The sequence below is a fragment of the Neopsephotus bourkii genome, unplaced genomic scaffold (assembly GCF_033783945.1).
Source record: "Neopsephotus bourkii isolate Nb327-2 ecotype Australia unplaced genomic scaffold, CSIRO-AGI_Nbou_v1 NB_1594, whole genome shotgun sequence".
In the NCBI taxonomy this organism is placed as follows: Eukaryota; Metazoa; Chordata; class Aves; order Psittaciformes; family Psittacidae; genus Neopsephotus; species Neopsephotus bourkii.
The window spans coordinates 367,021-388,824 of record NW_026902070.1 but is presented as its reverse complement, the minus strand read 5'-3'; the positions used below and the strand labels follow the sequence as shown (position 1 = coordinate 388,824).

Below are 21,804 nucleotides of genomic sequence, written 5' to 3'. Positions count from 1 at the left end.
TTGGCTGTGCCACCGCCCTGCTCCTCCCATTGGACAAAACTTGTATGAGTACAACTCGTCGCCTCTGGGCTGCCTGGGTCATGCAGGAAGCGAGTTCCGGGTTGAGGGCCGCGACCGGCAGCGGGGGGTTGTGGGAAGGTTTGGCCTAGAGGCCCTTCCAGGCTGGAGCGGGGGGAGAAGGCGCTCCAGTGCTGGTGGGGTGGGACAGAGACCACTGTCGGCACTGGGCCTTGCGTGGGGGTCCCGGTGCCGGCGGGCTCTGTTCCATCCCCGGTTTCAGTTCCAGAGCAGTAGCAGAAAGGATCCGGGTAAGGGTGGCTACGAGAGGCAGTGTGGGAGAAGTGAACAAGATGGCGGACGCCTTTGGAGATGATCTTTTCAGAGTGTTTGAGCAGCCTGCCGCCGCATCTGCCGCCAGGAAGAGCAAGGCGTTCGTCACTGATGGCGTCAGGACATCGGGGTGAGGTCGCGGCGTGAGGCCGGAAGAGTTGGCTCTTGGGGGTATTCTGGCGGCTGAGCCTCGCGCCGCACTGTCGGGCGCTTTTTTTTTTTTGCCACTTAATTTGCGTTACTGAACCCCCGCGGGGCCGGGGACTCGGTGCAGGCTAAAGGGTATGCTTACTGCTGTCCCTGGCGCCCGCGCTGTGGCCAGCCCGGATGCGGTGGGCGACTGGGGAGCGCCGGGAGTTGGAGGCAAGCACATGCCGGAAGTAGTTTGAAAGCGCATGGCCGGTTCTACCCTAGTTCAGTGTGATGACCGTTTCCTGTCAGACCACATTTTTTTCTCTGAAAATACACGCATATAACTGTCAAATGTTACGTTGGCTGTCTATTTATGTTGCAGAAAACGACCAGAAGAAAAATCTTCAGCAGTTACAACAGCAAGGCCAAAAAGGAAAGCTGAGGTCAATCATACCGAAAATGTTCTTTTGGAGAAGAAGCGAAAATTGGAAGATGGATTAGAAGATGACAAGTAAGTGCCCAGCTTAATGTGTAAGGAAATCATAGCAAGACATACTGGTTAGCTCTATGCTAGTAGTGAGTAGTCAATGTGAATAGCTCTGTAGTGTTTTCATGTAAAGATGAATTTGCATATTAAGTTGACTTTTCCTGTGTGAGTGAGGATGTGTTGGTAGTACAGGTTCAGCAGAGATGAGTACTGGGCATATTTAAACTAACAGTACGGGCAGATAGACTACTGTGGTATGAAATGTTTGTGTGTGTGGTTACTGCATATGGGTTGGTGGTTCTTGGTCAAAGCCGTCATACTGATTTCAGGCATATAGCAAGAGGTAAGCAGTGAGGCACATGGGAGGAGGCAAGCTTGCAGTGTACCATACTGTGAAAGACTTAAATGGCTTGGGATACAGGAAGAAGAATTTGTTCAGGGAGACAGAAGAAAGGCTCTTGAGGCACATAAGATTATAACTGCATCAAATATTTGTAATCTCAAGTACAGACATACTTTTAAATTTCAGCACAAATGGTGGGTATTTGATGTGAACAGGGTTTATAAAATTGGGTGTACCAACAGCTGGGGATTTAAAACAGCTGAAGGGAATCCAGAATTCAATTTCTGTGCTTCAGGGTCTGCATATAGCTCCCTCTTTTCTCTCTAGAACCTCATGACTGGAATTATGAGTGGTTTCGAAAACAAATTGAAGGGGCAGTGTGGGCACTATTTCAGCTTAGTGTATCTTAAGAGATTCTTGGTAACTTGGAAGTTTATGTTGATTCAGAAAACGAATAAGAGGGTTCATGGATTAAAAGTTAATATAGAGCTGCCAAACGCCAAGTGTGTACCTCCTAGCTCAAGATGTAGAAAACTGCTACAGAAGTAAAACTTGCATACTTGCTGTGTTCTTATACTTTTGTCTGGGTTATGTATTATTGACTTGTGTCAGACAGAATTCTCGTATGGACTGTAGTTTGGGCTTAGATAGTAATTTTTCTGAAGTTCAAGGTAAGATTCTCTGTGGGAAAGTAGTGAGAAGACTTCTCAGAACACTGTAAACCTGCATAGAAGCTAACCAGAGTCAACGCTTGAAGTTAGTTTCTGTGTTAGTGGGCTCAGTGGAAGTATTCTTGCCCCCAGTAGCTTACGCATGTAGAAAAAACCCAGCGTTTATGCAGTGAGATACTAGTCCCTTCCTGTGGCTGAGAAGAGGGATTTGTAAAGAAGAGAGCAGGGTCTCATCTTCAGGCAGCTGCTTGGGATCCTTCAGGCTTCTGTTACTCGGTGTCATGACTAGTAGCAGGAATACTGTTCTTGAATTTTGGTTTTTTGCATGTTGAAAAAAATTCCAATTTAATCAGAAAACTGTATGTGAATAAACATGATTCAAGTGCTGTTTGGTTTGTGATGCAAGTTTTTAAGGTGTTATAAATCCCAAAGCAGTAGCTAGAGCATATTTATATAGTAGCAATGTTTTAAGACTTAGAGGAGTTAGTCCTGGTGGGAGTCTTTGCCAACTGCCCGTTTCAGGTTTGTGTATTATTTATTTTAACGTTGCAGTTAAAGTACAAGTTCAAGATTTTAGCATTTATATAGAAATTGGGATTTTCAAATACATTTCTGGCAATCCTAACTCATGTGTTTTTAGTCTGGCAGATGCGATGCCTTGGGTAAGGGTACAAGCTGTGGAAACTGTTGAAGGTTGTACACATGAGGTGAGTGCAGCAGAAATGCATGCGGAATGTATAGGCTTGTTTCATATAATTGTATGTATTACTGTCAGTAAAATAATATTGTGTTATTGTGCTTATACTTATTATATTGTAGAGTTACATAATCATTTAGGTTGAAAGACCTGGAAGATCATCAGGTGCAACTGATAACCTGGTACTGACAAGTCCCCCCTGAACCATGTCCCCAAGTGCCACATCTACATGAAAGACCTTCAGGGATGGTGACTCAGCCACTTCCCTGAACAGCTGTTTTGGTGAAGAAATTTTTCCTAGTGTCCAGCCTAAACCTCCCCTGGAGTATTTGAGGCCATTTCCTCTTGTCCTATCACGCGTAACTTGGGAAAAGACACCAATAGTCACTTCGTTCAGTCCTCCTTTCAGGGAGTTCTAGAGAGCAATAAGGTTTCCCCTGAACATCCTTTTCTCCAAACTAAACAACCCCAGTTCCCTCAGCTGCTCCTAATCACACTTACGCTCCAGACACTTCATCAGCTTTGTTGCCGTTCTCTGGACCTGCACCAGCACTTCAGTGTCCCTCTTGTAGTGAGGGGCCCTGAACTGAACAAAGGATTCAAGGTGCAGCCTCACCAGTGCCTTATACAGGGGGGTGATCACTACCCTGGCCCAGCTGGCCACACTATTGCTGATACAGGCCAGGATGCTGTTGGCCTTCTTGTCTGCCTGGGCAGAAGGCGGATCATGTTCAGCTCCGTCAGTCACCATCCCCAGGTTCTTTTCCACCAAGCAGCTTTCCAGCCACTCTGCTCTAAGCCTGTATTTCTGCATGAGGGTGGTGTAGCCCAAATGCAGGACCCGGCACTTTTCCTTGTTGAACTTCATACCATTAACCTCAGCCCATTGATCCAGCCTGTCCAAATCCCTGTGCAGAGCCTTCCTACCCTCAAGCCAATATATTATACTTAAGGTAGAACAGGCTTGTAAAGAGTTTGAGGTCTGTATCTGGCACTTGAAAAATTAATAGGTTACCTTGCCAGAAGTAGTTTGAATGATACTTGCAGTAAAATGAGTGATTGTGAAACACTTGATGATAATGTTTGTAAGTTTGCTGTATTTTAAAAGTGCCATGTTGCATTCTATCTACTGTTGTTGATTGATCATGACAACCTATTCGTTGTTAAAATAGGTCTGTATTCATAGTGAAATCTCCGTGTGCAGCTGTTCATGGAAATATTTTACTGTTCTTCAAGAATGAAAGGCTTTCTTGTAATGCTGATTACTGTTTAAAATTACATTTTGGTAAAAAGGGAAAAAGATTTCTATGCAAAAGCAAAATGATGAAAACTTTCAGTTTTCAAATCATATTAGATTTGCAATATAAAATATGAAAACTTGGAAGTATTAATGTAGACTTGTATTTTATCATCCTTCATCCAAAGATGATTGTCATTGTTTCTGTGAGAATTAAATGTGTAATTTTTAACTTCTTTGGACTCTTATGATAATTCTGTTTTCTGTGCTGTCTTCCCAAGCTTGCTCTATTTAAATAGGGTCACATTCAAGCACCCTGTATGATTAGACTTTTGTAATGAAAGAACTGAATATACAGTTGATGATACAATTGCCTGTGTATCTGTATAGTCTGTGCTATCTCAAGATGTCTGGCAGAGGTTTGCCATCACTTAGTAACTGAAGAGTGCTTAAATATTTAGTATGAAGGAATATTAGATATGAACCAGCAGCAGGGACTTTCCTGTATGAATGCATTGCCCTTGGAGAGGGAGTATTTTCAATGTGAGCTGGGTAGTTGGTGTCCGTTAGCCAGAAGGCTATGATTGTGTCTTGGCTTGAAGAACTTATGTTCCAAGGCAGGTGAAGCAGAAATATTTCACAGAAGACAGTAGGAAGCATCAGAGCAGTGAGAGAAGGAACCTTGTTGGAGCAGAAGGATAGAAATATTGGTTGAAAAACTTTTGAGAGAAAGGAAGGAAGCCTTGACACATAAGGTCATAGAAACAGGATAATATAAATTCACATAAATTTGTTTTCATGCACATCTCCTGCCCTAGATCTTCATAGCTTAACTGTATTAGACACCAAGAATTCTGCAGCTGTTTTTATTGTATTTTATAGGTTGCACTTCCAGCAAATGAAGAGTTCACAGGTCTGAAGCCAAGAACTGGGAAAGCTGCAAAAGTATGTGATAGATTGCAGGGTTTTTTTTTGCATATGCTTCAGAGAATGAGGGTAGAGGGAAAAAAATACTTATTTTGTCAGTACGACTTGGAAAAGAGTGCATTGAAAAGGTGGCCCGTTACAAGTAAGATTGATCTTTCTGTATTTTAAATTTGATAGAGTATAGTGGTGTGGCTGAATGGGGTGGGTAAGCTGACTGCAGTTCTATTCCACAACATCAGGTGGTGGCTACAGTTGCACTCAGTAGTTTCTTGTCCTAAATTAGTAAATTAGAGAAAATTCAGTCACTGGGGCAAGACTTCAATTTGATATGACAAGAAGACACGAGATCTTAGGTGAAGTATTAGATTAAATTATTTAAATACAAAGTAATTGAGAAATACTGGATGTTAATATCATTTGAAGTTACAGATATCAACAGGATGCCATTTCTGCCTATAATTTGCACATTAGATCAGTCACAGAATTAATTAGATGTAAGTAACATTTTTTCTTACAAGTATGTAACACTTTTTCTTGCTTTCTTTTTAGGAATATCCATTTATTCTTGATGCTTTTCAGAGGGAAGCTATTCTTTGTGTCGATAATAAGCAGTCTGTGTTAGTGTCGGCTCATACATCAGCTGGTAAAACTGTTTGTGCAGAGTAAGTAATTTCCTTCATGTTCTAATGATGTTTGTCATTGAACCATCAATGGCTGTTGTGCCTCAAATTCTTAATATGAGGTTTGGACCATTAGTATTAGACTTGAATTGACTACTCGAATACAAAAATTACTTCTTTCATCTTGTTTAGTGGGTAATGAAGGGCTTAATTCGTGTTGAAGCTTTTCTTCTGTTTTTGAACAATCCGAGTTTGTTGAGATGTTATTATGTAGATTGAAAGGAAAGTTTCTGCTATCCATATTCGCATGGATTTAGAAAAAAATACATTGGTTTTCTGTCCTCTGGCTATAAGGAATTTCTTGTGTGTTTGCACCGTCAAGAGCAGTGGTTTGTGTTAATTAGCAACTTTGTGTTTATCAGACGAGAAATGCTTAAAAGATGGTGTACGGTTTTTTTGTCAGGGATTGGTCTGACAGTGGAGTGGCTGCCTGACCTAAGGTGAAAAGTGAGATGTACATGTAAATATGTTAGATCATAGGTTCTAGTAATAATAGTTTGTCATGAGACTCTGCCAGATTTTTAGGTTAAGCTAGGTGTGCCCTAGTCTCCATAAAAATCAGTTAACTTGTTAATGATTTGTTGCTCTTCAAAGATGCATACATAGTTAAGCTTGCACTGAAATTGTATGAAGCGATTTGTATTCTTGTACTGTGTTCTGCATTCCCTTTTATTTATCTTTTTAAAATTTTTTTTAAAGGAGAAGATTAGATTAAAATAATATGGTATGAATGACTTCCTAACAGCTTCATAATGTACGATGTTTAAATACAGGTATGCAATTGCCCTGGCTTTGAGGGAGAAACAGCGTGTAATATTTACAAGCCCAATTAAGGCATTGAGTAATCAGAAGTACCGGGAGATGTATGAAGAATTTCAGGATGTTGGTTTGATGACTGGGGATGTCACCATTAATCCTACAGCTTCTTGTCTGGTAATGACAACTGAGGTAAGACCAGACATTAATTCTTGATCTGTCAATGATCATTTTCATTACGCCTCCCTTTAATGTTTTAACTTCTGGGTTTTTTTAGAGTTAGGTAAATATCTGTAAATTCATGCTTTTGGACTGTCTGTCAAGAACTTTCATTCTCACATGGAGAAAGACAGAACTTAATTTCCTGAATGCTTAAGACAGTGAGTTTTCTTTGGATAAATGTGAGGTACTAAAAGTCAGTCAGTCTGAGTGAATCCTGTAGACTCAGTATTTCGTTTTTGGGAAACAAAAGGATGAGGGGAGAATCACTGAATGATAATTGAGTGTTTCATGCCAGATGCTAGTACTCCAGGAATATACAGCTTTTCACCTTTGGTAAAAAAGTACTGTTGACACAGTTTTGTTGTATTCCTGTTGCAGAAATCTGTCCAGCCATGAGCTGATACTTTTCTGTCTTTACCTTAAATGAGTAAACTGTCTTATAGAGAAAACTCTGGTAGGAAAAGATGCGGTGGAGAGACAGAATGACTTGATTTCTGACCAAAGTTTTTATGTTAATTGCAGAGATGTTGTCTATTAGGGTGAGGGAAGAAGGCGGCTTGGCAGGCCAGTAACAAATAAGGTGCCACATAGAGGCTGGGAGAAAAATGCTTTTTCTTTCATGTTCCTTCACTGTTCTTGCAGGAAAACTGGCTCATCTGAGACAATGAGATTTGGAATCAACTTGGAAGACGCCTCACAGCCAATCTTAAAAAGCTTTTAAGATTTGTGCAAAATAAGATTTCATTTTGCCACATTAATGTGAACCACAAATTCAGGCAGTTTCTTACTAAAATCTGTGTAATATGACTGTTATTTCATGTGTTGGATCTCAATTTATTTTTTTTTTTTTTGCCTTCCCTAGATTTTGAGAAGCATGCTCTACAGAGGTTCTGAGGTTATGCGGGAAGTTGCATGGGTTATTTTTGATGAAATCCACTACATGAGAGATTCGGGTATCCTATACGTACTTTCTTTCCCCCGGGAAGTTTGATGTTTGTTTTTTTTCTTTCCCAAGAACATTTTTTTTTTCTTTTGAGAAATTAAATCTTTATTATCTCTCTCTCTCTTAAAGTAACTCATCTTTGTACATAAATCACTCAGAATTTGTTTTGTATTGAATGTGTGTCAGACAGCTATTGTGTGTCATAGTGTGCATTTTCTTTGCCAAGGCAAAAGCCACTTTAAGGGCATTTGTGTAGGGGAAGCTGATTTTAGTTTTCATTTTATTTTTTCTTTCAGTATGCTGTTCTTTGGTTTCAGAACTGAAAAAAAACAGCCTTTAATCATGTAGATTTCCCATGTGACTTTTCTGTTTTCAGAGCGTGGTGTGGTTTGGGAAGAGACCATTATTCTGCTTCCTGACAACGTTCATTATGTCTTCCTTTCTGCAACTATTCCAAATGCTCGTCAGTTTGCTGAATGGATCTGCCACCTTCACAAACAGGTAATGTTTCTGATACACTATATGTCCATCCTTGTTGTTTTGTAACATAATATGTCTTTGTGAACTCAACCTTTGAGCATCTTTTCAGTCATCTTACAGCTTATAAATGATGGTATTGATCACTTTTGTCTTCTCTGGTTGTGCTTAGAGTTTTTGCAGCTATACTGGCTGTTCTGCATAGTAGCATTACAGCTGTTTCTTTAAATTTTGTTTTCCACACTTACTTAGACACTAGCTTGATTTCAACAAACTTTCTTAAATTAAGAAACACGATGAACATACTCAGAGGACTGATAGACAAGAGGTTATTTGGAGAAATTGTTTGAAAAGCTCTGTGAAAGGGCCATGTGGAAATAATATATGAATCATAAATCCTTAGGAACCACTATATATGCATGCAGGCAAAGTAAGAAAAGAGGAATATAAGAAATCTGTCCTGTTCTGCAACTATTAGGTTTATCTTACTCTGTTTTTTTTAAGAGATGCTTTTGCAGCAAAGAAGATGGGAATCAGAATTAGGGAAGTTAATATCTGTAAGAGGTTGATCAAATTTTAAAAATACCCCTGAGATTGATTAGTATGTTGTTTGTAGTGAAAGGGGTGTAGTATAAGAGACTCTGTTTTGAAGAACACTAGACTGTGATTTACTTTTTTTTTAAAGGAGAAGCAACCTTTCTCCATGCACTGAAACCTTAAATGTTTTTAAGTCTACTGTGTGCTTTTTTTTAGGTGGTGTAAGAAATATTGTAGGATTTTTCTTACAAAACAGAAGTTCGCAGTTTTTCCTTTGGCTTTAAAAGGTGTTAGCATTTTTAGTGTGTAATAATGCAGAAGGAAATAGTACCTGTCCTTACTTTTTGTGTTCATGAGAAAGAAATTTTTTGTTTTTTTTTTTTTGTTAAGCCAGCTTGTGTTCTAAAGAAAATGCAAATATTTTCTTAAGCAACATCCGTATTCAGGAAAGAAACTCTCTTAGCCTCTATAAGTCTTACTTGTTAGCTTGTAGAAAGATGTGTTTTAATAGAGATGTACTGGATTTTCCATCAAGCAAGTATTTTTACGATGCAATTAGAAACATTTACGTGTATGTTGTTCTTTCTTTATAGCCTTGCCATGTGATTTACACGGACTATCGACCCACTCCACTGCAACATTATATATTCCCAGCAGGAGGAGATGGGCTCCATCTGGTGGTTGATGAAAATGTAAGGAGCATTCAGTTTGTTTGAAAGGTCTTTTTTTGTTGTGTTATCAGTCATGAGCCTGATCTAATTTGGATTGGCTATACAAAGGATGTTTGTATTAAAAGGAAGTACACAAGGGTAACAGTGATTTCTGAATTGCTGTTAAGATTTTTTTCAGTCTTATAGAAGAGATAGGTTTTGTTATCCTAATGTCATATAGTCAGCTGAGTAATACTTTGCTGAAGTGTCTTAAGTCTCGTCAGTCTTGCTTTGTTTTCTAAAGTGCATGCTGCTTTCTGTGAATCTGCAAAGTAGCTGATGATTCTTGTACTGTTTCACACACAAAAGAAAATGTAGTAGCATTCAAATTGTACTTTGGTTGAGGGTGTAAAATATTCATGTGTCTTTGCAATTTTGAAGTAGTGACTTGTTTAAAATTCACTGTTGGCTTGCACAGCAGTAGCTAATGCCATAAACAGTAGTACTGCTCTTGAAGCTAGATCTTCACTGGCCAGTGTAGTTTCATTTAAACTTTGCTAAAAGTTAGTTTTAGTACTGTGTCGTTCAGCATGTGTAGCGTGGTTAATGGTGTGATGGACAGAACAATGGGCAGTAACTTCAGAGACACCACTGTAGTTCTGAACTGTGACACTGACCCAGTAAACTCACTTGTTGGCTTATACTTTGTTTTTGTTCTGCCTATAAATGTGGGGTAATGGTACTGGCTACAAATGGTACAAAGCACTAAGTATTTTTAAGTGGGCTGTGTAGGAGCTAGTTGCTTACAAAGGTTCTGTTTTGTATCTAGGGAGATTTCAGAGAAGATAACTTTAATACAGCTATGCAAGTGCTTAGAGATGCAGGAGACTTAGCAAAAGGAGACCAGAAAGGCAGGAAAGGAGGAACAAAAGGTGAGTTTGAATTCAGTTCTAAAGCAATTTTTTTTATAATGCCACAAAATTTTAGGCTAGCTGTGCTTGTGTTTCAGTTAATAGCATAAGATACTTTCTTGATAAAATTACATTTTAATTAATGCAATCTCTCTGCAGGTCCTTCAAATGTTTTTAAGATAGTGAAGATGATCACAGAAAGAAATTTCCAACCAGTGATTATTTTCAGCTTCAGTAAGAAAGACTGTGAAGCCTATGCACTTCAGATGACAAAGTTAGATTTTAATACAGGTACAAATAAATACAGCTTTATTTACAGTTGTAGCTTAATGTGAAATGTTACTCTGGTTAGATATTTCTGTTTCCTTTGGAGCTTTTTTTTTTTTAAAAAACAAGTGAAAAATACGTATTTTTCACTTACTATGCTAGTACATCGGTCTATTTTTAGTAGGAAACCGTTGGTGCAGAGTACTTAATCATTCCTCTATTTTAAACTTTTATTTCTTTCTTCAAAATCCTGTTCACTGTAATAATACAAGAATTCATAAAAAATTCTATCTACAATGGGAGAAAACTGATCATAACAAATGTATTTCCAAAAAATTTCATTTATGTCCATTAGTAAGTATCCTCTCAAAGTCAGAACAACTATATGATGAACTGCAACACTATTCTTTCTCAACTATTCAGTCCAGTTTTCTTTCTTTCCTTCTTTCCTCCCCTTTCTCCTCAAAACAAAACCTGAAAGGTAAACAACATTTTCGATTAAGACCAAGCTTGGAAAATAAGTTTAAGTTCATCTCTTCTTGGAAATGTTAGTTGTGACAAAAATAAGGAATTTCTTGTGAATGGATGTATTGCTTCATGTTTGTGAACTGTTCATGCTTGCCTACTTGCTCCAGTCTTTACACCTTCGAGTTCAGTGTTGCAACTGTTTCTGTCAGAACATGTACAGATAGGCACAAGTGCAGAGATGCATTTTCCTGTATTTTCTTCTCTTGTATCTCTGAATTCTTGATACTTTTACCATTTCAGTAGAAAGGGGATGTAAAACTTCTAGAATTAACAGAGAAAAGGGAAAGCTTCTGGGTCCATGCAGACAGGGGCTAGTAGGTAGAAGAGGAACAGGGGGAGGTTAATTAAATAGAATACTTAAAACTGAGAAATCCTAAGCTTGGAAATAACTGAAGTTAGAATTATTCTGCCAGGATTGTTCTGTTTTCCTTTCCCCTGAGCATCCACTTCTGGATACTGCTAGGCTTCTTCAGCCTTGCATTTAAGTCTTGATCGTCTCACCCAGTCTGGGTGGTTCACAGTCTTCCATAGTATTTTTATTGTGAAGTTTTGTTAATATTAGAATGTGGTAAAGCTTTTTTTTTTTACATATGGTATTAACCTTCTAGATCTTGTAATAATTTACAAATTGCATTCTTAGATGAAGAAAAAAAGATGGTTGAAGAAGTGTTCAATAATGCGATTGATTGTCTGTCAGATGAAGACAAAAAGCTTCCTCAGGTCAGTGGAGATAGGATAGGGGTAGCTGCTGCTCTCCTGTTTCTGCAGCTTTTGAGGCTGTGGGGTTTTCATAGCGGGTACAGAAATCATAAACTGAATATTGTCATTCATCTCCCCAGGTTTTAATAACTCTTACACTGCTCCTTGACATTGTGAAATAGGATTCAGTGATTAGGATTCCGGTTGTAATGGCAGCAAATGGCATATGCCAGAATTAACTGTGGCGTTCCTACACTGTGCTTGTTTTGTTTTGGGTTGTTGGGGTTTTTTTTCTGTTTTTAAGTCAACAGGTATATCTGAGTTAAAGCTGTCTGGGAATAGATCAAATAAGAGTGCAATGTGCACTTGATTGGGTATTAACTGCTGAACCTTTTAAAAAGTTGAACTAATGCAATTGTATTCTAATTTGTTGCATAGATGACTCTGTTTACAGTGGAAAAAATACAAATTTCTGAATGGACAGAATATTACAGGTTTCAATATTTTCGTAGCATATACTAAAGCTGTAATTTCATTCTCCTCCCCTTTTTATTTATTTGTGTCCATCAATTCTTAGTGCAGTGATCTTTGTTGTGAGCATAGCAATTTCTCCTTGATTAAAAAAAAAACATGTAAGTTTTGGCCATGCCTGCTTGCTTCAGATTCTACATACCTATTTTGTGTGTCAGTTTGGGATAGTAGGAATCCAATATGTAATGTGCACTGAGTTGTTAGGGTTTTTTTATAAGCTTACAACAGTGGCATTATTTACAATACTATCCAATATTTATCCAATAATATACTGAATGTTGTATCCAATATTGGATATTGTATCCAATAATATCCAGTCATTATATCCAATAATATCTGGTAATCTCTGGACAATGGTATCTCAAAAGCATCTTCTCAGAATTAGGTTTTGGATGGTAACCAAGTGTTAATAGGTTGTTAATGAGAATCTTTGTTTTCAAAGAGAAAACCAGAGACGAATCTAATTTCATGTAAGTATTTGTTTGAGATATAATGTTTTCAGAATTTAAGAGATTAATTCAGTCATTTACAACCTGAGTTTCCTTGTATGGCTGTCACAGGTGCTGACTTCACTATTTTACAGCACATTTCAATAAGTGAAATCACTGGAACTAAAACTGAAAAGTATCTTGTGCTTACAAGATCACTGTTTCTGAAAATGACTTTAAATGAGGCTTTGAGTTTAGTGGTTGGTTGGTTTGTTTGTTTTTTTGTTTTTTATTTGTTTTGGGGTTTTTTGTTTGGGTTTTTCTTTTTTTGTTTAGGTTTTTTAATAGATGCAAATTTAGAAGCTACCTGCATGTGTATATTAGGGCACAGTTTCACAGTTTGCCTAACCCAATTTAAGACTAGTCTGCTGAAAAGCTTGGCCTCTGGCTTTGCCCTTCATTTCATTCCTAGTTCTATCTGGAAAATAATATTGAAGGGATATCTGTTGCGCTTAAAATCGGGAAATAATGAATCATGTGAACACTGAGGGCAATCTTGAGATTTTTCCATACAGGTTTTAGTTTTTAGTAACAAATAGTACCATTTGTTTACTTGTCTTTCTTTGTTTCTTGCCAGGTTGAACATGTACTTCCACTTCTGAAGCGAGGAATTGGTATCCATCATGGTGGTCTGCTTCCTATCTTAAAAGAAACCATAGAAATTCTTTTCTCTGAGGGCCTAATAAAGGTACATGTTTCGTGTCCATATTTAGCTTTTTCTCTGTTATAAATACACAGTTGGTAATGCTAATAAAAAAACTCCCAAGGAGTATGTCTTAGCTCAGTGTGTATGCTAGTATTATAATGAAGAACTGCCTCCATCTTTGTCTGAGAAAAAAAAATTCTTGAAGCTATTTGTTTGGGTTTTTTTTCTCTCTGAGGAAAAGCTTGCAGTCTTTAATACTTTGTCTTAAATGTCTTATGTTAGTACAAAATTACAATTCTAGTTTTAAGTGCTCCAGATCTTATTCTAAACTATTTAAACTTACATTGACTAAATTTAACATTTTTGTCAACTGTTTTAGGGTATATTTTGCTCCTATATATGATTGTAGACATTTACCAAGATGTTTGTGGGTTGCCTTAAAGGACATGCATTCAGAAAAATCTAATCTTAGATGAAAATTGTGGGGTAATTATTTGCTATTTTTTTTCTTGCAGAAATTGAATGTAGAAATCTACTTTTCAATAATACAGTTTGCACCCCCTTATGTGTTCTTTTGGAATCTTTCACATGATTCCATCTTAGTAGTTTTCATGTTTTTCCAGAGGATATAAGGGAAGGGGTAAAGAATGTTTTTTAAAAATACTAAATGTGCCTCTGTTCAGGTTGACTCTACAGAAGTGGTAGAATCTGAAGTTTTGTGTTGCTATTTCTGACTGTTTGAATGCTTGCTTAGAAATCTTTGTTTTTGCTTCCTTAACTTTAGTTTGTTTATTTAGGCCTTATTTGCGACGGAGACTTTTGCTATGGGAATTAATATGCCAGCCAGAACTGTGCTATTTACAAGCGCCAGTAAATTTGATGGGAAAGATTTCCGATGGGTAAGTGAAAACCAATTTCGGTAGAATAACTGAGTTGCATTATTTGAATCTAATAGGGATTAAATTTACTGTTGACATACCCACTTCAGTGTAGTAGCAAATATTTTTTTTTCTTCCAGAAATCTTTTTGTTCACTAATCCATTTATAATTAGTGTACAAATTCCTAAAGGCAAGATTCCTCAGATATACATGATATGCCCAGCAGCCTTTCATGACAGGAGACATTAGTAAAATGTTTTTTGTGCTTATTAAAATGTTGCATGGTTTTACAGAAGTCACTATATCGATAGAAGTCACTAGATCTATAGAAGTCACTATCTGTGGAAGCATTAGTTAACGTAGGCTGCTCACATGCAAATCCATCACTGTGAATAATGAATCTTAGTGATAATTAGGAGTGGTGAGTTCAATCTGTGAAAGGTTCACGTATTAGATAGCTTTTCTTTGCTAATATTTATGCTTCATGATCACTTAATGTATAATTGTAAAAAGCACTTCATATGTTTTTGCTATTTTTATAATGTTTGTTATTTTTTTCTTTTTACTGTTTTATCCTAGATAACCTCAGGAGAATATATCCAAATGTCGGGGCGTGCAGGACGCCGAGGCATGGATGACAGAGGAATAGTAATTCTTATGGTGGATGAAAAAATGAGTCCAACAATTGGCAAGCAGCTCTTGAAGGTAGGAGAGAAGATAACTTTTTTTTTTATTCTCACCACTAACGTAATAATTCATTTGAATAACGTAATATGTGAAATTACAGACTTAAAAAGCATGTAGAATATGCAGATAGTAGATGACAACTCATAAAAGGAGTATGGGCTTTCACTGAGTTCTCATTAAAGCAAGAGTTTCTGTTGTGAAACAAAATTAGAAAACTAGCATCCTTCTCTGTATAAAAGGGCTCAGGAGAGGTAGAATTACATCCTAATTTCTAGTGATATCACTACTAGTACTGTTAGTATTTTGGTTTTTTTTCTTGCTGACCATAATTCAAGGGTATTGCTGAGCTAGAAGAGGTTTGCTAAGCTTTCACAAGAGTTGCTGAAGGCTTTGTTCCGTGGTGAAATAAAACTATTAATGGTCTTTTCAGTATAACAGACAAACCAGACGAAGTAATGCAAAAATGAGGTATACATGATCAGTAAGAAAAGTGACATGGCTGTCCAAGCTAGAATAAGATATGGACAAATAGGTAGTGCTTGTAGGAAACTTTGAGGTTTGGAAAAAAACACCCTTGTGGTTAAGATGGGTACTAGATTATAGAGCTTCCCCAAACTGTAATGGAAGTTGTTACAGATTACTGCAGTAATACCCGCTTCTTTTGTAATTTGAATGTGAAACAGTGCACACATTACAATTCTGTTTAAATTCCAAGGCAAAAATAACCATAATGAAGCATAATATTTTGGTGTGAGTGTTACCTGTCTTAGGCTGCTTATGTTAATTGTGCACGTGTTAAAGTTTAAAACTTGGTGAGTTACTCCGCATGTTATTCACGAGCTTGAGAAATACTGAATTAAAGTTCAGTAGTTTGAAAATTACAGAACTCAAATCTGCATGAATTAAGATTTAAAAAAAAAAAAAGGAAAGAGTAGATCAGTTACATTTATTTGATACAATTTTTTTGCCTAGGTGTTAAAGAAATAAAAAAGAATATTTCCTGTATTGTAACTTTAAGCCCTTTGGTTTTTTTAATAAGGAAAAAAGGGAAAAACAATGCCAACTTTTTTTTCTTTGTGTTATCTCTTGATTCTTCTCCACTGATCTGAATAAATTCACGTATTTCATTAATTTTTCACACTACTTCACTTGCAAGGAAGAACTAAATGCAAGTTTTCTTTAAAAAATATCAGAAGGGGCTTTAGTGAAGGTATTAATGGTTCTGTGGCTTCTATAACTATTCAGCCAGTTGCTGAAAGACTGTAGAAGTACTCTTTTGGAGATGTGCAGTACAACATAAAAAATACTTTATATTTTCCTTTTAAAATACAAAACACTTAGAGGAAATTTTGTGTCAAAACAGGCCAAGAATGTATACAGACTTAAGATTTCTTCAGTATTTACATTTTTTATTCGTTAAGTGTGTCTGAATTAGTTTTTACTTACTGACAGTATTGTCTCTAGTAAGATGAATATCCTGTCTTGCAATAGTATTTTGCTGTCACATCATATATTGTGGCTTTGCTCCAAGATAAGCTAAAGATTTGTAGGAAAAACTTCAGGAGAAATAAATTGACCGTATTGACAATGATAGAACATTTACATAAGACATTTTTATCGTAGCTCTTCAACCCTAATGCATGTCTGATCCAAGCCATTTCCTGAAAAATAGAGCAGAACTTCTAGGAATAATGTTACCAGCTGCCTAATGCTGTGATCAGTGAAGTGAGAGCTCTGAGTATTCTTCCGTACCAGCAGTATTGCTGCAGCTGGGCTCTTTGGCTGTGGCACATCATTGCGACATTTGTGTACAGGACTTCAAACATAAACTGAAAGTTCAAATCTCAGATGAAGCTCTTAGGAAGGATATTTATAAATATTTCCTAAGCTCAGTAATGTACATTTGTCTTCTGCAGTGTAACTAGGTTTCATTTATCCTTAGCGTCTATTTGACCACCAAATATTTTGTAAACTGGTGGCTTACACACATCTATAAAACTAAATGCTTACAATACTGTTGGATAACTTTCTGAAGACAGTAATACTAAGAAATACTTGATGGGTTTTTGTGGGGGTTTGGTTTTTGGGTTGTTTTTTGGGGGGGGGGGGGAGTGGTGTTTCTTTAGCTGCATTGTGTTAGATTAGATAGGAAATGGAAAGCTTCTCCTTGATGCTAGATAGCCTTTGAAACCAGAGCAGCATCTCTGTAGCTGGAATTTGGCCATGTTACAAGCATGTATTCCTACAGAGACAACTGAGTTATGGAACAGTGGTAATCTATTATGTCTCTAAAAGACAAACATCTTAAGCTAATTATGTTATGGAAATAAATAACTGCATAATGAAAGAAAATGTGCTAATGTAAGTAGGTTTTTGAGCCTCAAATTGGAGTGTATCAGTTCTTTGCATCTACTTATTCCTTCACAGGAGAAGTTAGATGGACTGAAAAATTGAAAGAAAACATTCATTTAGCCAGATAAAATATACAGTATTATGCTTTCCTTTGCATTTGTGTATGGAACATAAAGTGCCCGCATGCCAAGCTGTAGGACATATTCCACTAGCTACATCTGGTTCCTGGCAGGGCCTTCATTTATAGAGTTGGCAGTACTGTGCTTATTTGGCCTGTATGCTGCTATTAGAAATCTGTCTGGTCTTTTTGTATTTTACTTTGACTCTTAGGTTGTTTTAGTCTCCTAGACAAATAAACAGGATAGCAATTCATAAAGTTGAATATGTTTTTCTTTAACTTCCTGCCTGTTTGCACAGTTCTCTTGTATGATCACTGTGCAGCTGTTGGAAAGTTTCTTAAATGTGAAAGGGCAGATCAGAATTCCTCATAATTAAGGCAGCATCATTATATATTCTGTATTTTAATCATCTGCTGTGTATCACATATGGCTGTTCTTTCAGACTCCCAAGTACAAAGAAAATTGGTAAGTGTCAATAGCAGTATTTACATAAAAATAAATAAGCTGATCAGGAATAAATGTAAGTTTGAAATAAAGAGGAGGTGATGTTAAGATTCATATGCTAGAAGAGAAGGTTTCTGAAAAAGAGTCTTCCTCATAAAATTGCTGAAAGTTAGCTATGCTTTTGCAAAAATACTAAGTATCTGCAATAGGAATTAAGCACTGGCCACCAGTATTATTTTATGTATATTTCTTAACATAGAAAGTGTTACCAAACAAGTAAAACTCTTGCCTGGTTTGTGAGAAATTTCCTAGTCCTGTAACACTGTTTAAAAAACGTGATAAATCAGAATTCAGGAAAAACAGTGGTTAATATGTAGGAAAGAAACACTGTTTTATGCAGAACTAGTTCACTTATATTTGAGTATGAGGTTGCTTGTTCATTCTTTTGACTAGTCTGGTATTGACTGACAGGCCATGAGACTGCTCCTGATACCATGTCTATGAATAATGTTTTCTTGCACAAAATGTGGCCTGTATTGAAATTGGTATGGAATGATGAGGCTTTGTCGTGGTTTAACCCCAGCCAGACAGCTTGTCCACGCACTCCCCCCCTTCTTGCCCTCCCCTGTTCTCGGAGGGACGGAGAGGAGAATCAAAAAGAATGCAACTCCCACGGGTTGAGATAGGAACAGTTTAGTAACTAAGGTATAACACAAATCACTACTGCTACCACCAATAATAGTGATGGTAAAGGAAATAACAAGGGAAGAAAATACAACACCCCATCACCAGGTGACCGATAACTCGCCCCCCCCAGCCCGACCAAGCACCGACCGATACCTCCTCCAACCCTGCAGTCCCAGCCCTTCCAGGAACTCTCCAGTACACCCTGGGCATGACATGCTGTGGTATGGAATACCTCTTTGGTCAGTTTGAGTCAGATGTCCTGTCTCTGCTTCCTCCCGGCTTCCCTCCTCCCTGGCAGAGCATGAGGCTCACAAAGTCCTTGGCCAAACCAAAACATCAATTTTATCAGCTTTGTTCCCAGCCCGAAAGTCAAAACACAGCACTGCACCAGCTACCAAGAAAGAGAAAAATGACTGCTACTGCTGAACCCAGGACAGGCTTACAACTTTACTTTTATGATAAAGATTCTGCAGAATCTTTAGTAGTGCTGGTTGTCCACCCCTTTTAAAACTGCCCTATGTGCAGGTTGCCTATTTGCTTTTCCTGAAATGCCTTAAAGATGTTTCTAGAGAAGTAAACTTGTATTTCAGTCCATTTCCTGTAACTTGTGAGTAGTAATAGCGTTCCATTTAATCTTGTTGTTGGGGACTGTGCACAAGGCAGCAGGTGAAGCCTTCTAGTGAGACTGTCTTCCAGTAGCGTTCATTTCCTCTGTGAACATCAGCTTAACATGCCAGCTTGATGAGAATCATAGAATAGTTAGGGTTGGAAAGAACCTTAAGATCATCGAGTTCCACCCCCCTTGCCATGGGCAGGGACAGCTCCCACTAAACCATGTCACCCAAGGCTTAGTCTGACCTGGCCTTGAGCACCACCAGAGATGGAGCATTCACAACCTCCCTGGGCAACCCATTCCAGTGCCTCACCACCCTCACAATAAAGAACTTCTTCCTTATATCCAGTCTAAACTTCCCTTGTTTAAGTTTCAATTCATTACCCCTTGTCCTATCACTACAGTCCCTAATGAATAGTCCATCCTCAGCATCCCTATAGCCCTCCTTCAGATACTGGAAGGCTGCTATGAGGTTATACTATTGTACCTTAGTTTTATTTAAAGCTTACTCATGGGGGAGGGGAAGCAAGAAGGCGAGGAAGGTAGGATCTGAGAAAGTTGTCAAAACCTAGTTTGGGAGAGAAACAGACTTCAGGTGGAGGTTGGCACTGCCATTCTCTAGAAAAGCCATTGCAGAATTCAGGTTGGGAAAGTACTTAACTTCTAATCTCAATTTAAAATCTGCTTATGTCAACAAAATTTTAGTGTGAAATCATGGAAACAATTCAGCTGGCTTAAGGGAAAGAGATGTTTAAATGCTGTTGTAAACAGGGTCATAATAATGCAAGCCAGCAGATAGAAGAGAACAGCAAATAGTTCTTCTTCCTGAGGTTTGCAACCAAAATGTAGGAAGATGGGTTATGTCAGATGGTGTGTAAAATGGTTAGTCACTCTTGAACTTCACCTCAGGCTTTTCCAGAGCCAGAAGGACTAAGCTAACTGGTATTAATTGTGGCTTGCTAGTTGCTGCTTGCTAATACCACAAGTTACTTGAAGTTTTATTAGGTCAGTCTGTGGAAGGCAGTTTCCCCCAAGTGACAGACTTCTTGGGAAATTTTATTTTACTTTGGTAAACCCATCACTACAAATGTAGATGTGTTTTGATTGATGAAGCTAGATTTAGTTTTCTTCTTGCTTAAAACAGAGAGATAACTGCAAGGTGAACAAAAGGCAAAGTTTCTTTTTTACATTTTTTTTTTTCTATTTTCACTTTTTGTAGAAGTATATATTTTTGCTAGGCCACATGTTTCCTTTAAGTTAAAACATACTGCATGTTGAGTGAAACTGTAAATTGTTACACTACTGACTTGATACCTATGGGAGTAAATCTGAAACCAGTGAGTGCTGAGGATCTCAGCTAGCTTCTGAGTGCCTGTTTTTTTTTTCCATTTCAACTTTCTTTGAGTTCATCCAGCTTAGATGGAGCAAAATTAATCTCTTAAAAGTAATATAAAAATACAGTTACCAGTCCAGCTCAGGTCCGAAAGAATCATTGCACAGTGTGGTGTTGAATACATGTTAAATTACCTTTACCCCCCCACCCTATATGCATCCTGTGCAGAGCAGTTAATGTAGCAGTGCTGAGATCTTGGTTTGGGGAGGCCAAGTTTTAAATTTTTTTAAGTGTTATATGTCTATTGTATAAGTTATTTGTAGTTTTAAATATTTGCATGAAAGTTTAAATATTGCTTTGTTAAATTGTGATGCCTCAGCACAGGTGTGTGGGGTTTCTTCCATATTTTTCTTGTTCAGAAAGAAGACAGAAAGCTTAGGTAAATAACAGAACTTTGAGTTACCAGACTGAAGTAAAACTAAGGATAGTTACGGTGGTAGGAGATACTGTACTGGAGAGGGTAAATGACTGAAAAGTTCAGTCATTCAGAATGACTTCAGGCGGCAGTAATTGCATGCGAGAGGAATTGAGATACATTTTTTTCCTTTTAAGTCTCTTATTACAACCAGAGCATTTGTGGAACCCAAGCCTGAGGTATTTTCATCGGCAAAGCCTGCTGAAGCGGTATTTTGCCACCCACCGTGGCTTCTGTTTGTGGTAGTGCAACTGTTTTTTGGGGAAAAGCAGTGAGCCAGACTGGTAGTAAATTTGTGTTTCAAATAGCTGCTTCCCATTGCCTGTTAAAAATAAACCTCACAGAAGGGTTTACTGGTTTTGCAGTTATGCTGATATAGCTCAGGATAATTGTGTTATCAGTATAACTGTGCAGTCTTCTTTGATATTTCTGAGATACCTGATTATTCATGTGGTAGCTATGACTGATAGTGGGAAAATGTGTTCTGTTAATATTTCAAGTATTTCTGTGTCTCGCAGTCAAGTATCAGGCAGTCACTTGCATTTTCATTTAATAATTATTTTTCTTTTATAGAAATTTTTAGTGGTGACTCTCACAGCTAAGTGTACTTACTTCCCCTTGTGAGGAAAAAAGAGGGGTCTTTTAATCTGTGTGTTCTGTTCTTTGCTCTTTTTGTAAAGCAGTGCTTTGTTTCCTCTTTGGAAACCCATTCATTCAGCTTATTTCTGGAAGCAGGGCTAAACAAATGAAACTATCAGTGAACCAAATAACATAAATATGTCCTGTAGTGTACCTGATTTGTGTCATTAAGGAAGGTTGTTTATTGATGCTTTGCAAGTTGCCCTTTTTTGCCTTTGTTAGCTCATAATGTCCATGTGAGTTAGCTTCAGCCAGTATTTGCCATCTGGTGTTCCCTGTGAAAGCTTCGTACATGTTTTCCTTGATGGGCTGGAGAGCAAGAAAGTGATGTGCAAAACTTGTTCCTCTCTCTCTGCATGGGAACAGTTTTGAAAATGTAAATATTTTTTTCCCACTGTAAAAGAGAACAGAGAGAGT

At 37.7% G+C, this 21,804-nt stretch overlaps 1 protein-coding gene across 5 annotated transcripts in view; it reads left to right on the top strand.

Annotated features, from left to right (window-relative positions):
- The first annotated feature begins 161 nt into the window (after positions 1-161).
- Positions 162-21,804, top strand: part of MTREX (Mtr4 exosome RNA helicase) — a 46,246-nt gene continuing 24,603 nt past the window's right edge. For all 5 annotated transcript variants that reach the window (XR_009728287.1, XM_061372091.1, XM_061372092.1 and 2 more), the window contains exons 1-15: positions 162-460; positions 845-973; positions 2,604-2,670; positions 4,780-4,842; positions 5,374-5,486; positions 6,278-6,452; positions 7,345-7,435; positions 7,802-7,926; positions 9,033-9,131; positions 9,919-10,021; positions 10,160-10,291; positions 11,436-11,515; positions 13,091-13,201; positions 13,957-14,058; positions 14,618-14,743. Coding sequence is in view for 4 of the 5 variants with exons in the window: in XM_061372091.1 (XP_061228075.1) it covers positions 351-460; positions 845-973; positions 2,604-2,670; positions 4,780-4,842; positions 5,374-5,486; positions 6,278-6,452; positions 7,345-7,435; positions 7,802-7,926; positions 9,033-9,131; positions 9,919-10,021; positions 10,160-10,291; positions 11,436-11,515; positions 13,091-13,201; positions 13,957-14,058; positions 14,618-14,743 (1,626 nt within the window). In the remaining variant the exon portion in view is untranslated. The remainder of the gene's footprint in view (positions 461-844; positions 974-2,603; positions 2,671-4,779; positions 4,843-5,373; positions 5,487-6,277; positions 6,453-7,344; positions 7,436-7,801; positions 7,927-9,032; positions 9,132-9,918; positions 10,022-10,159; positions 10,292-11,435; positions 11,516-13,090; positions 13,202-13,956; positions 14,059-14,617; positions 14,744-21,804) is intronic.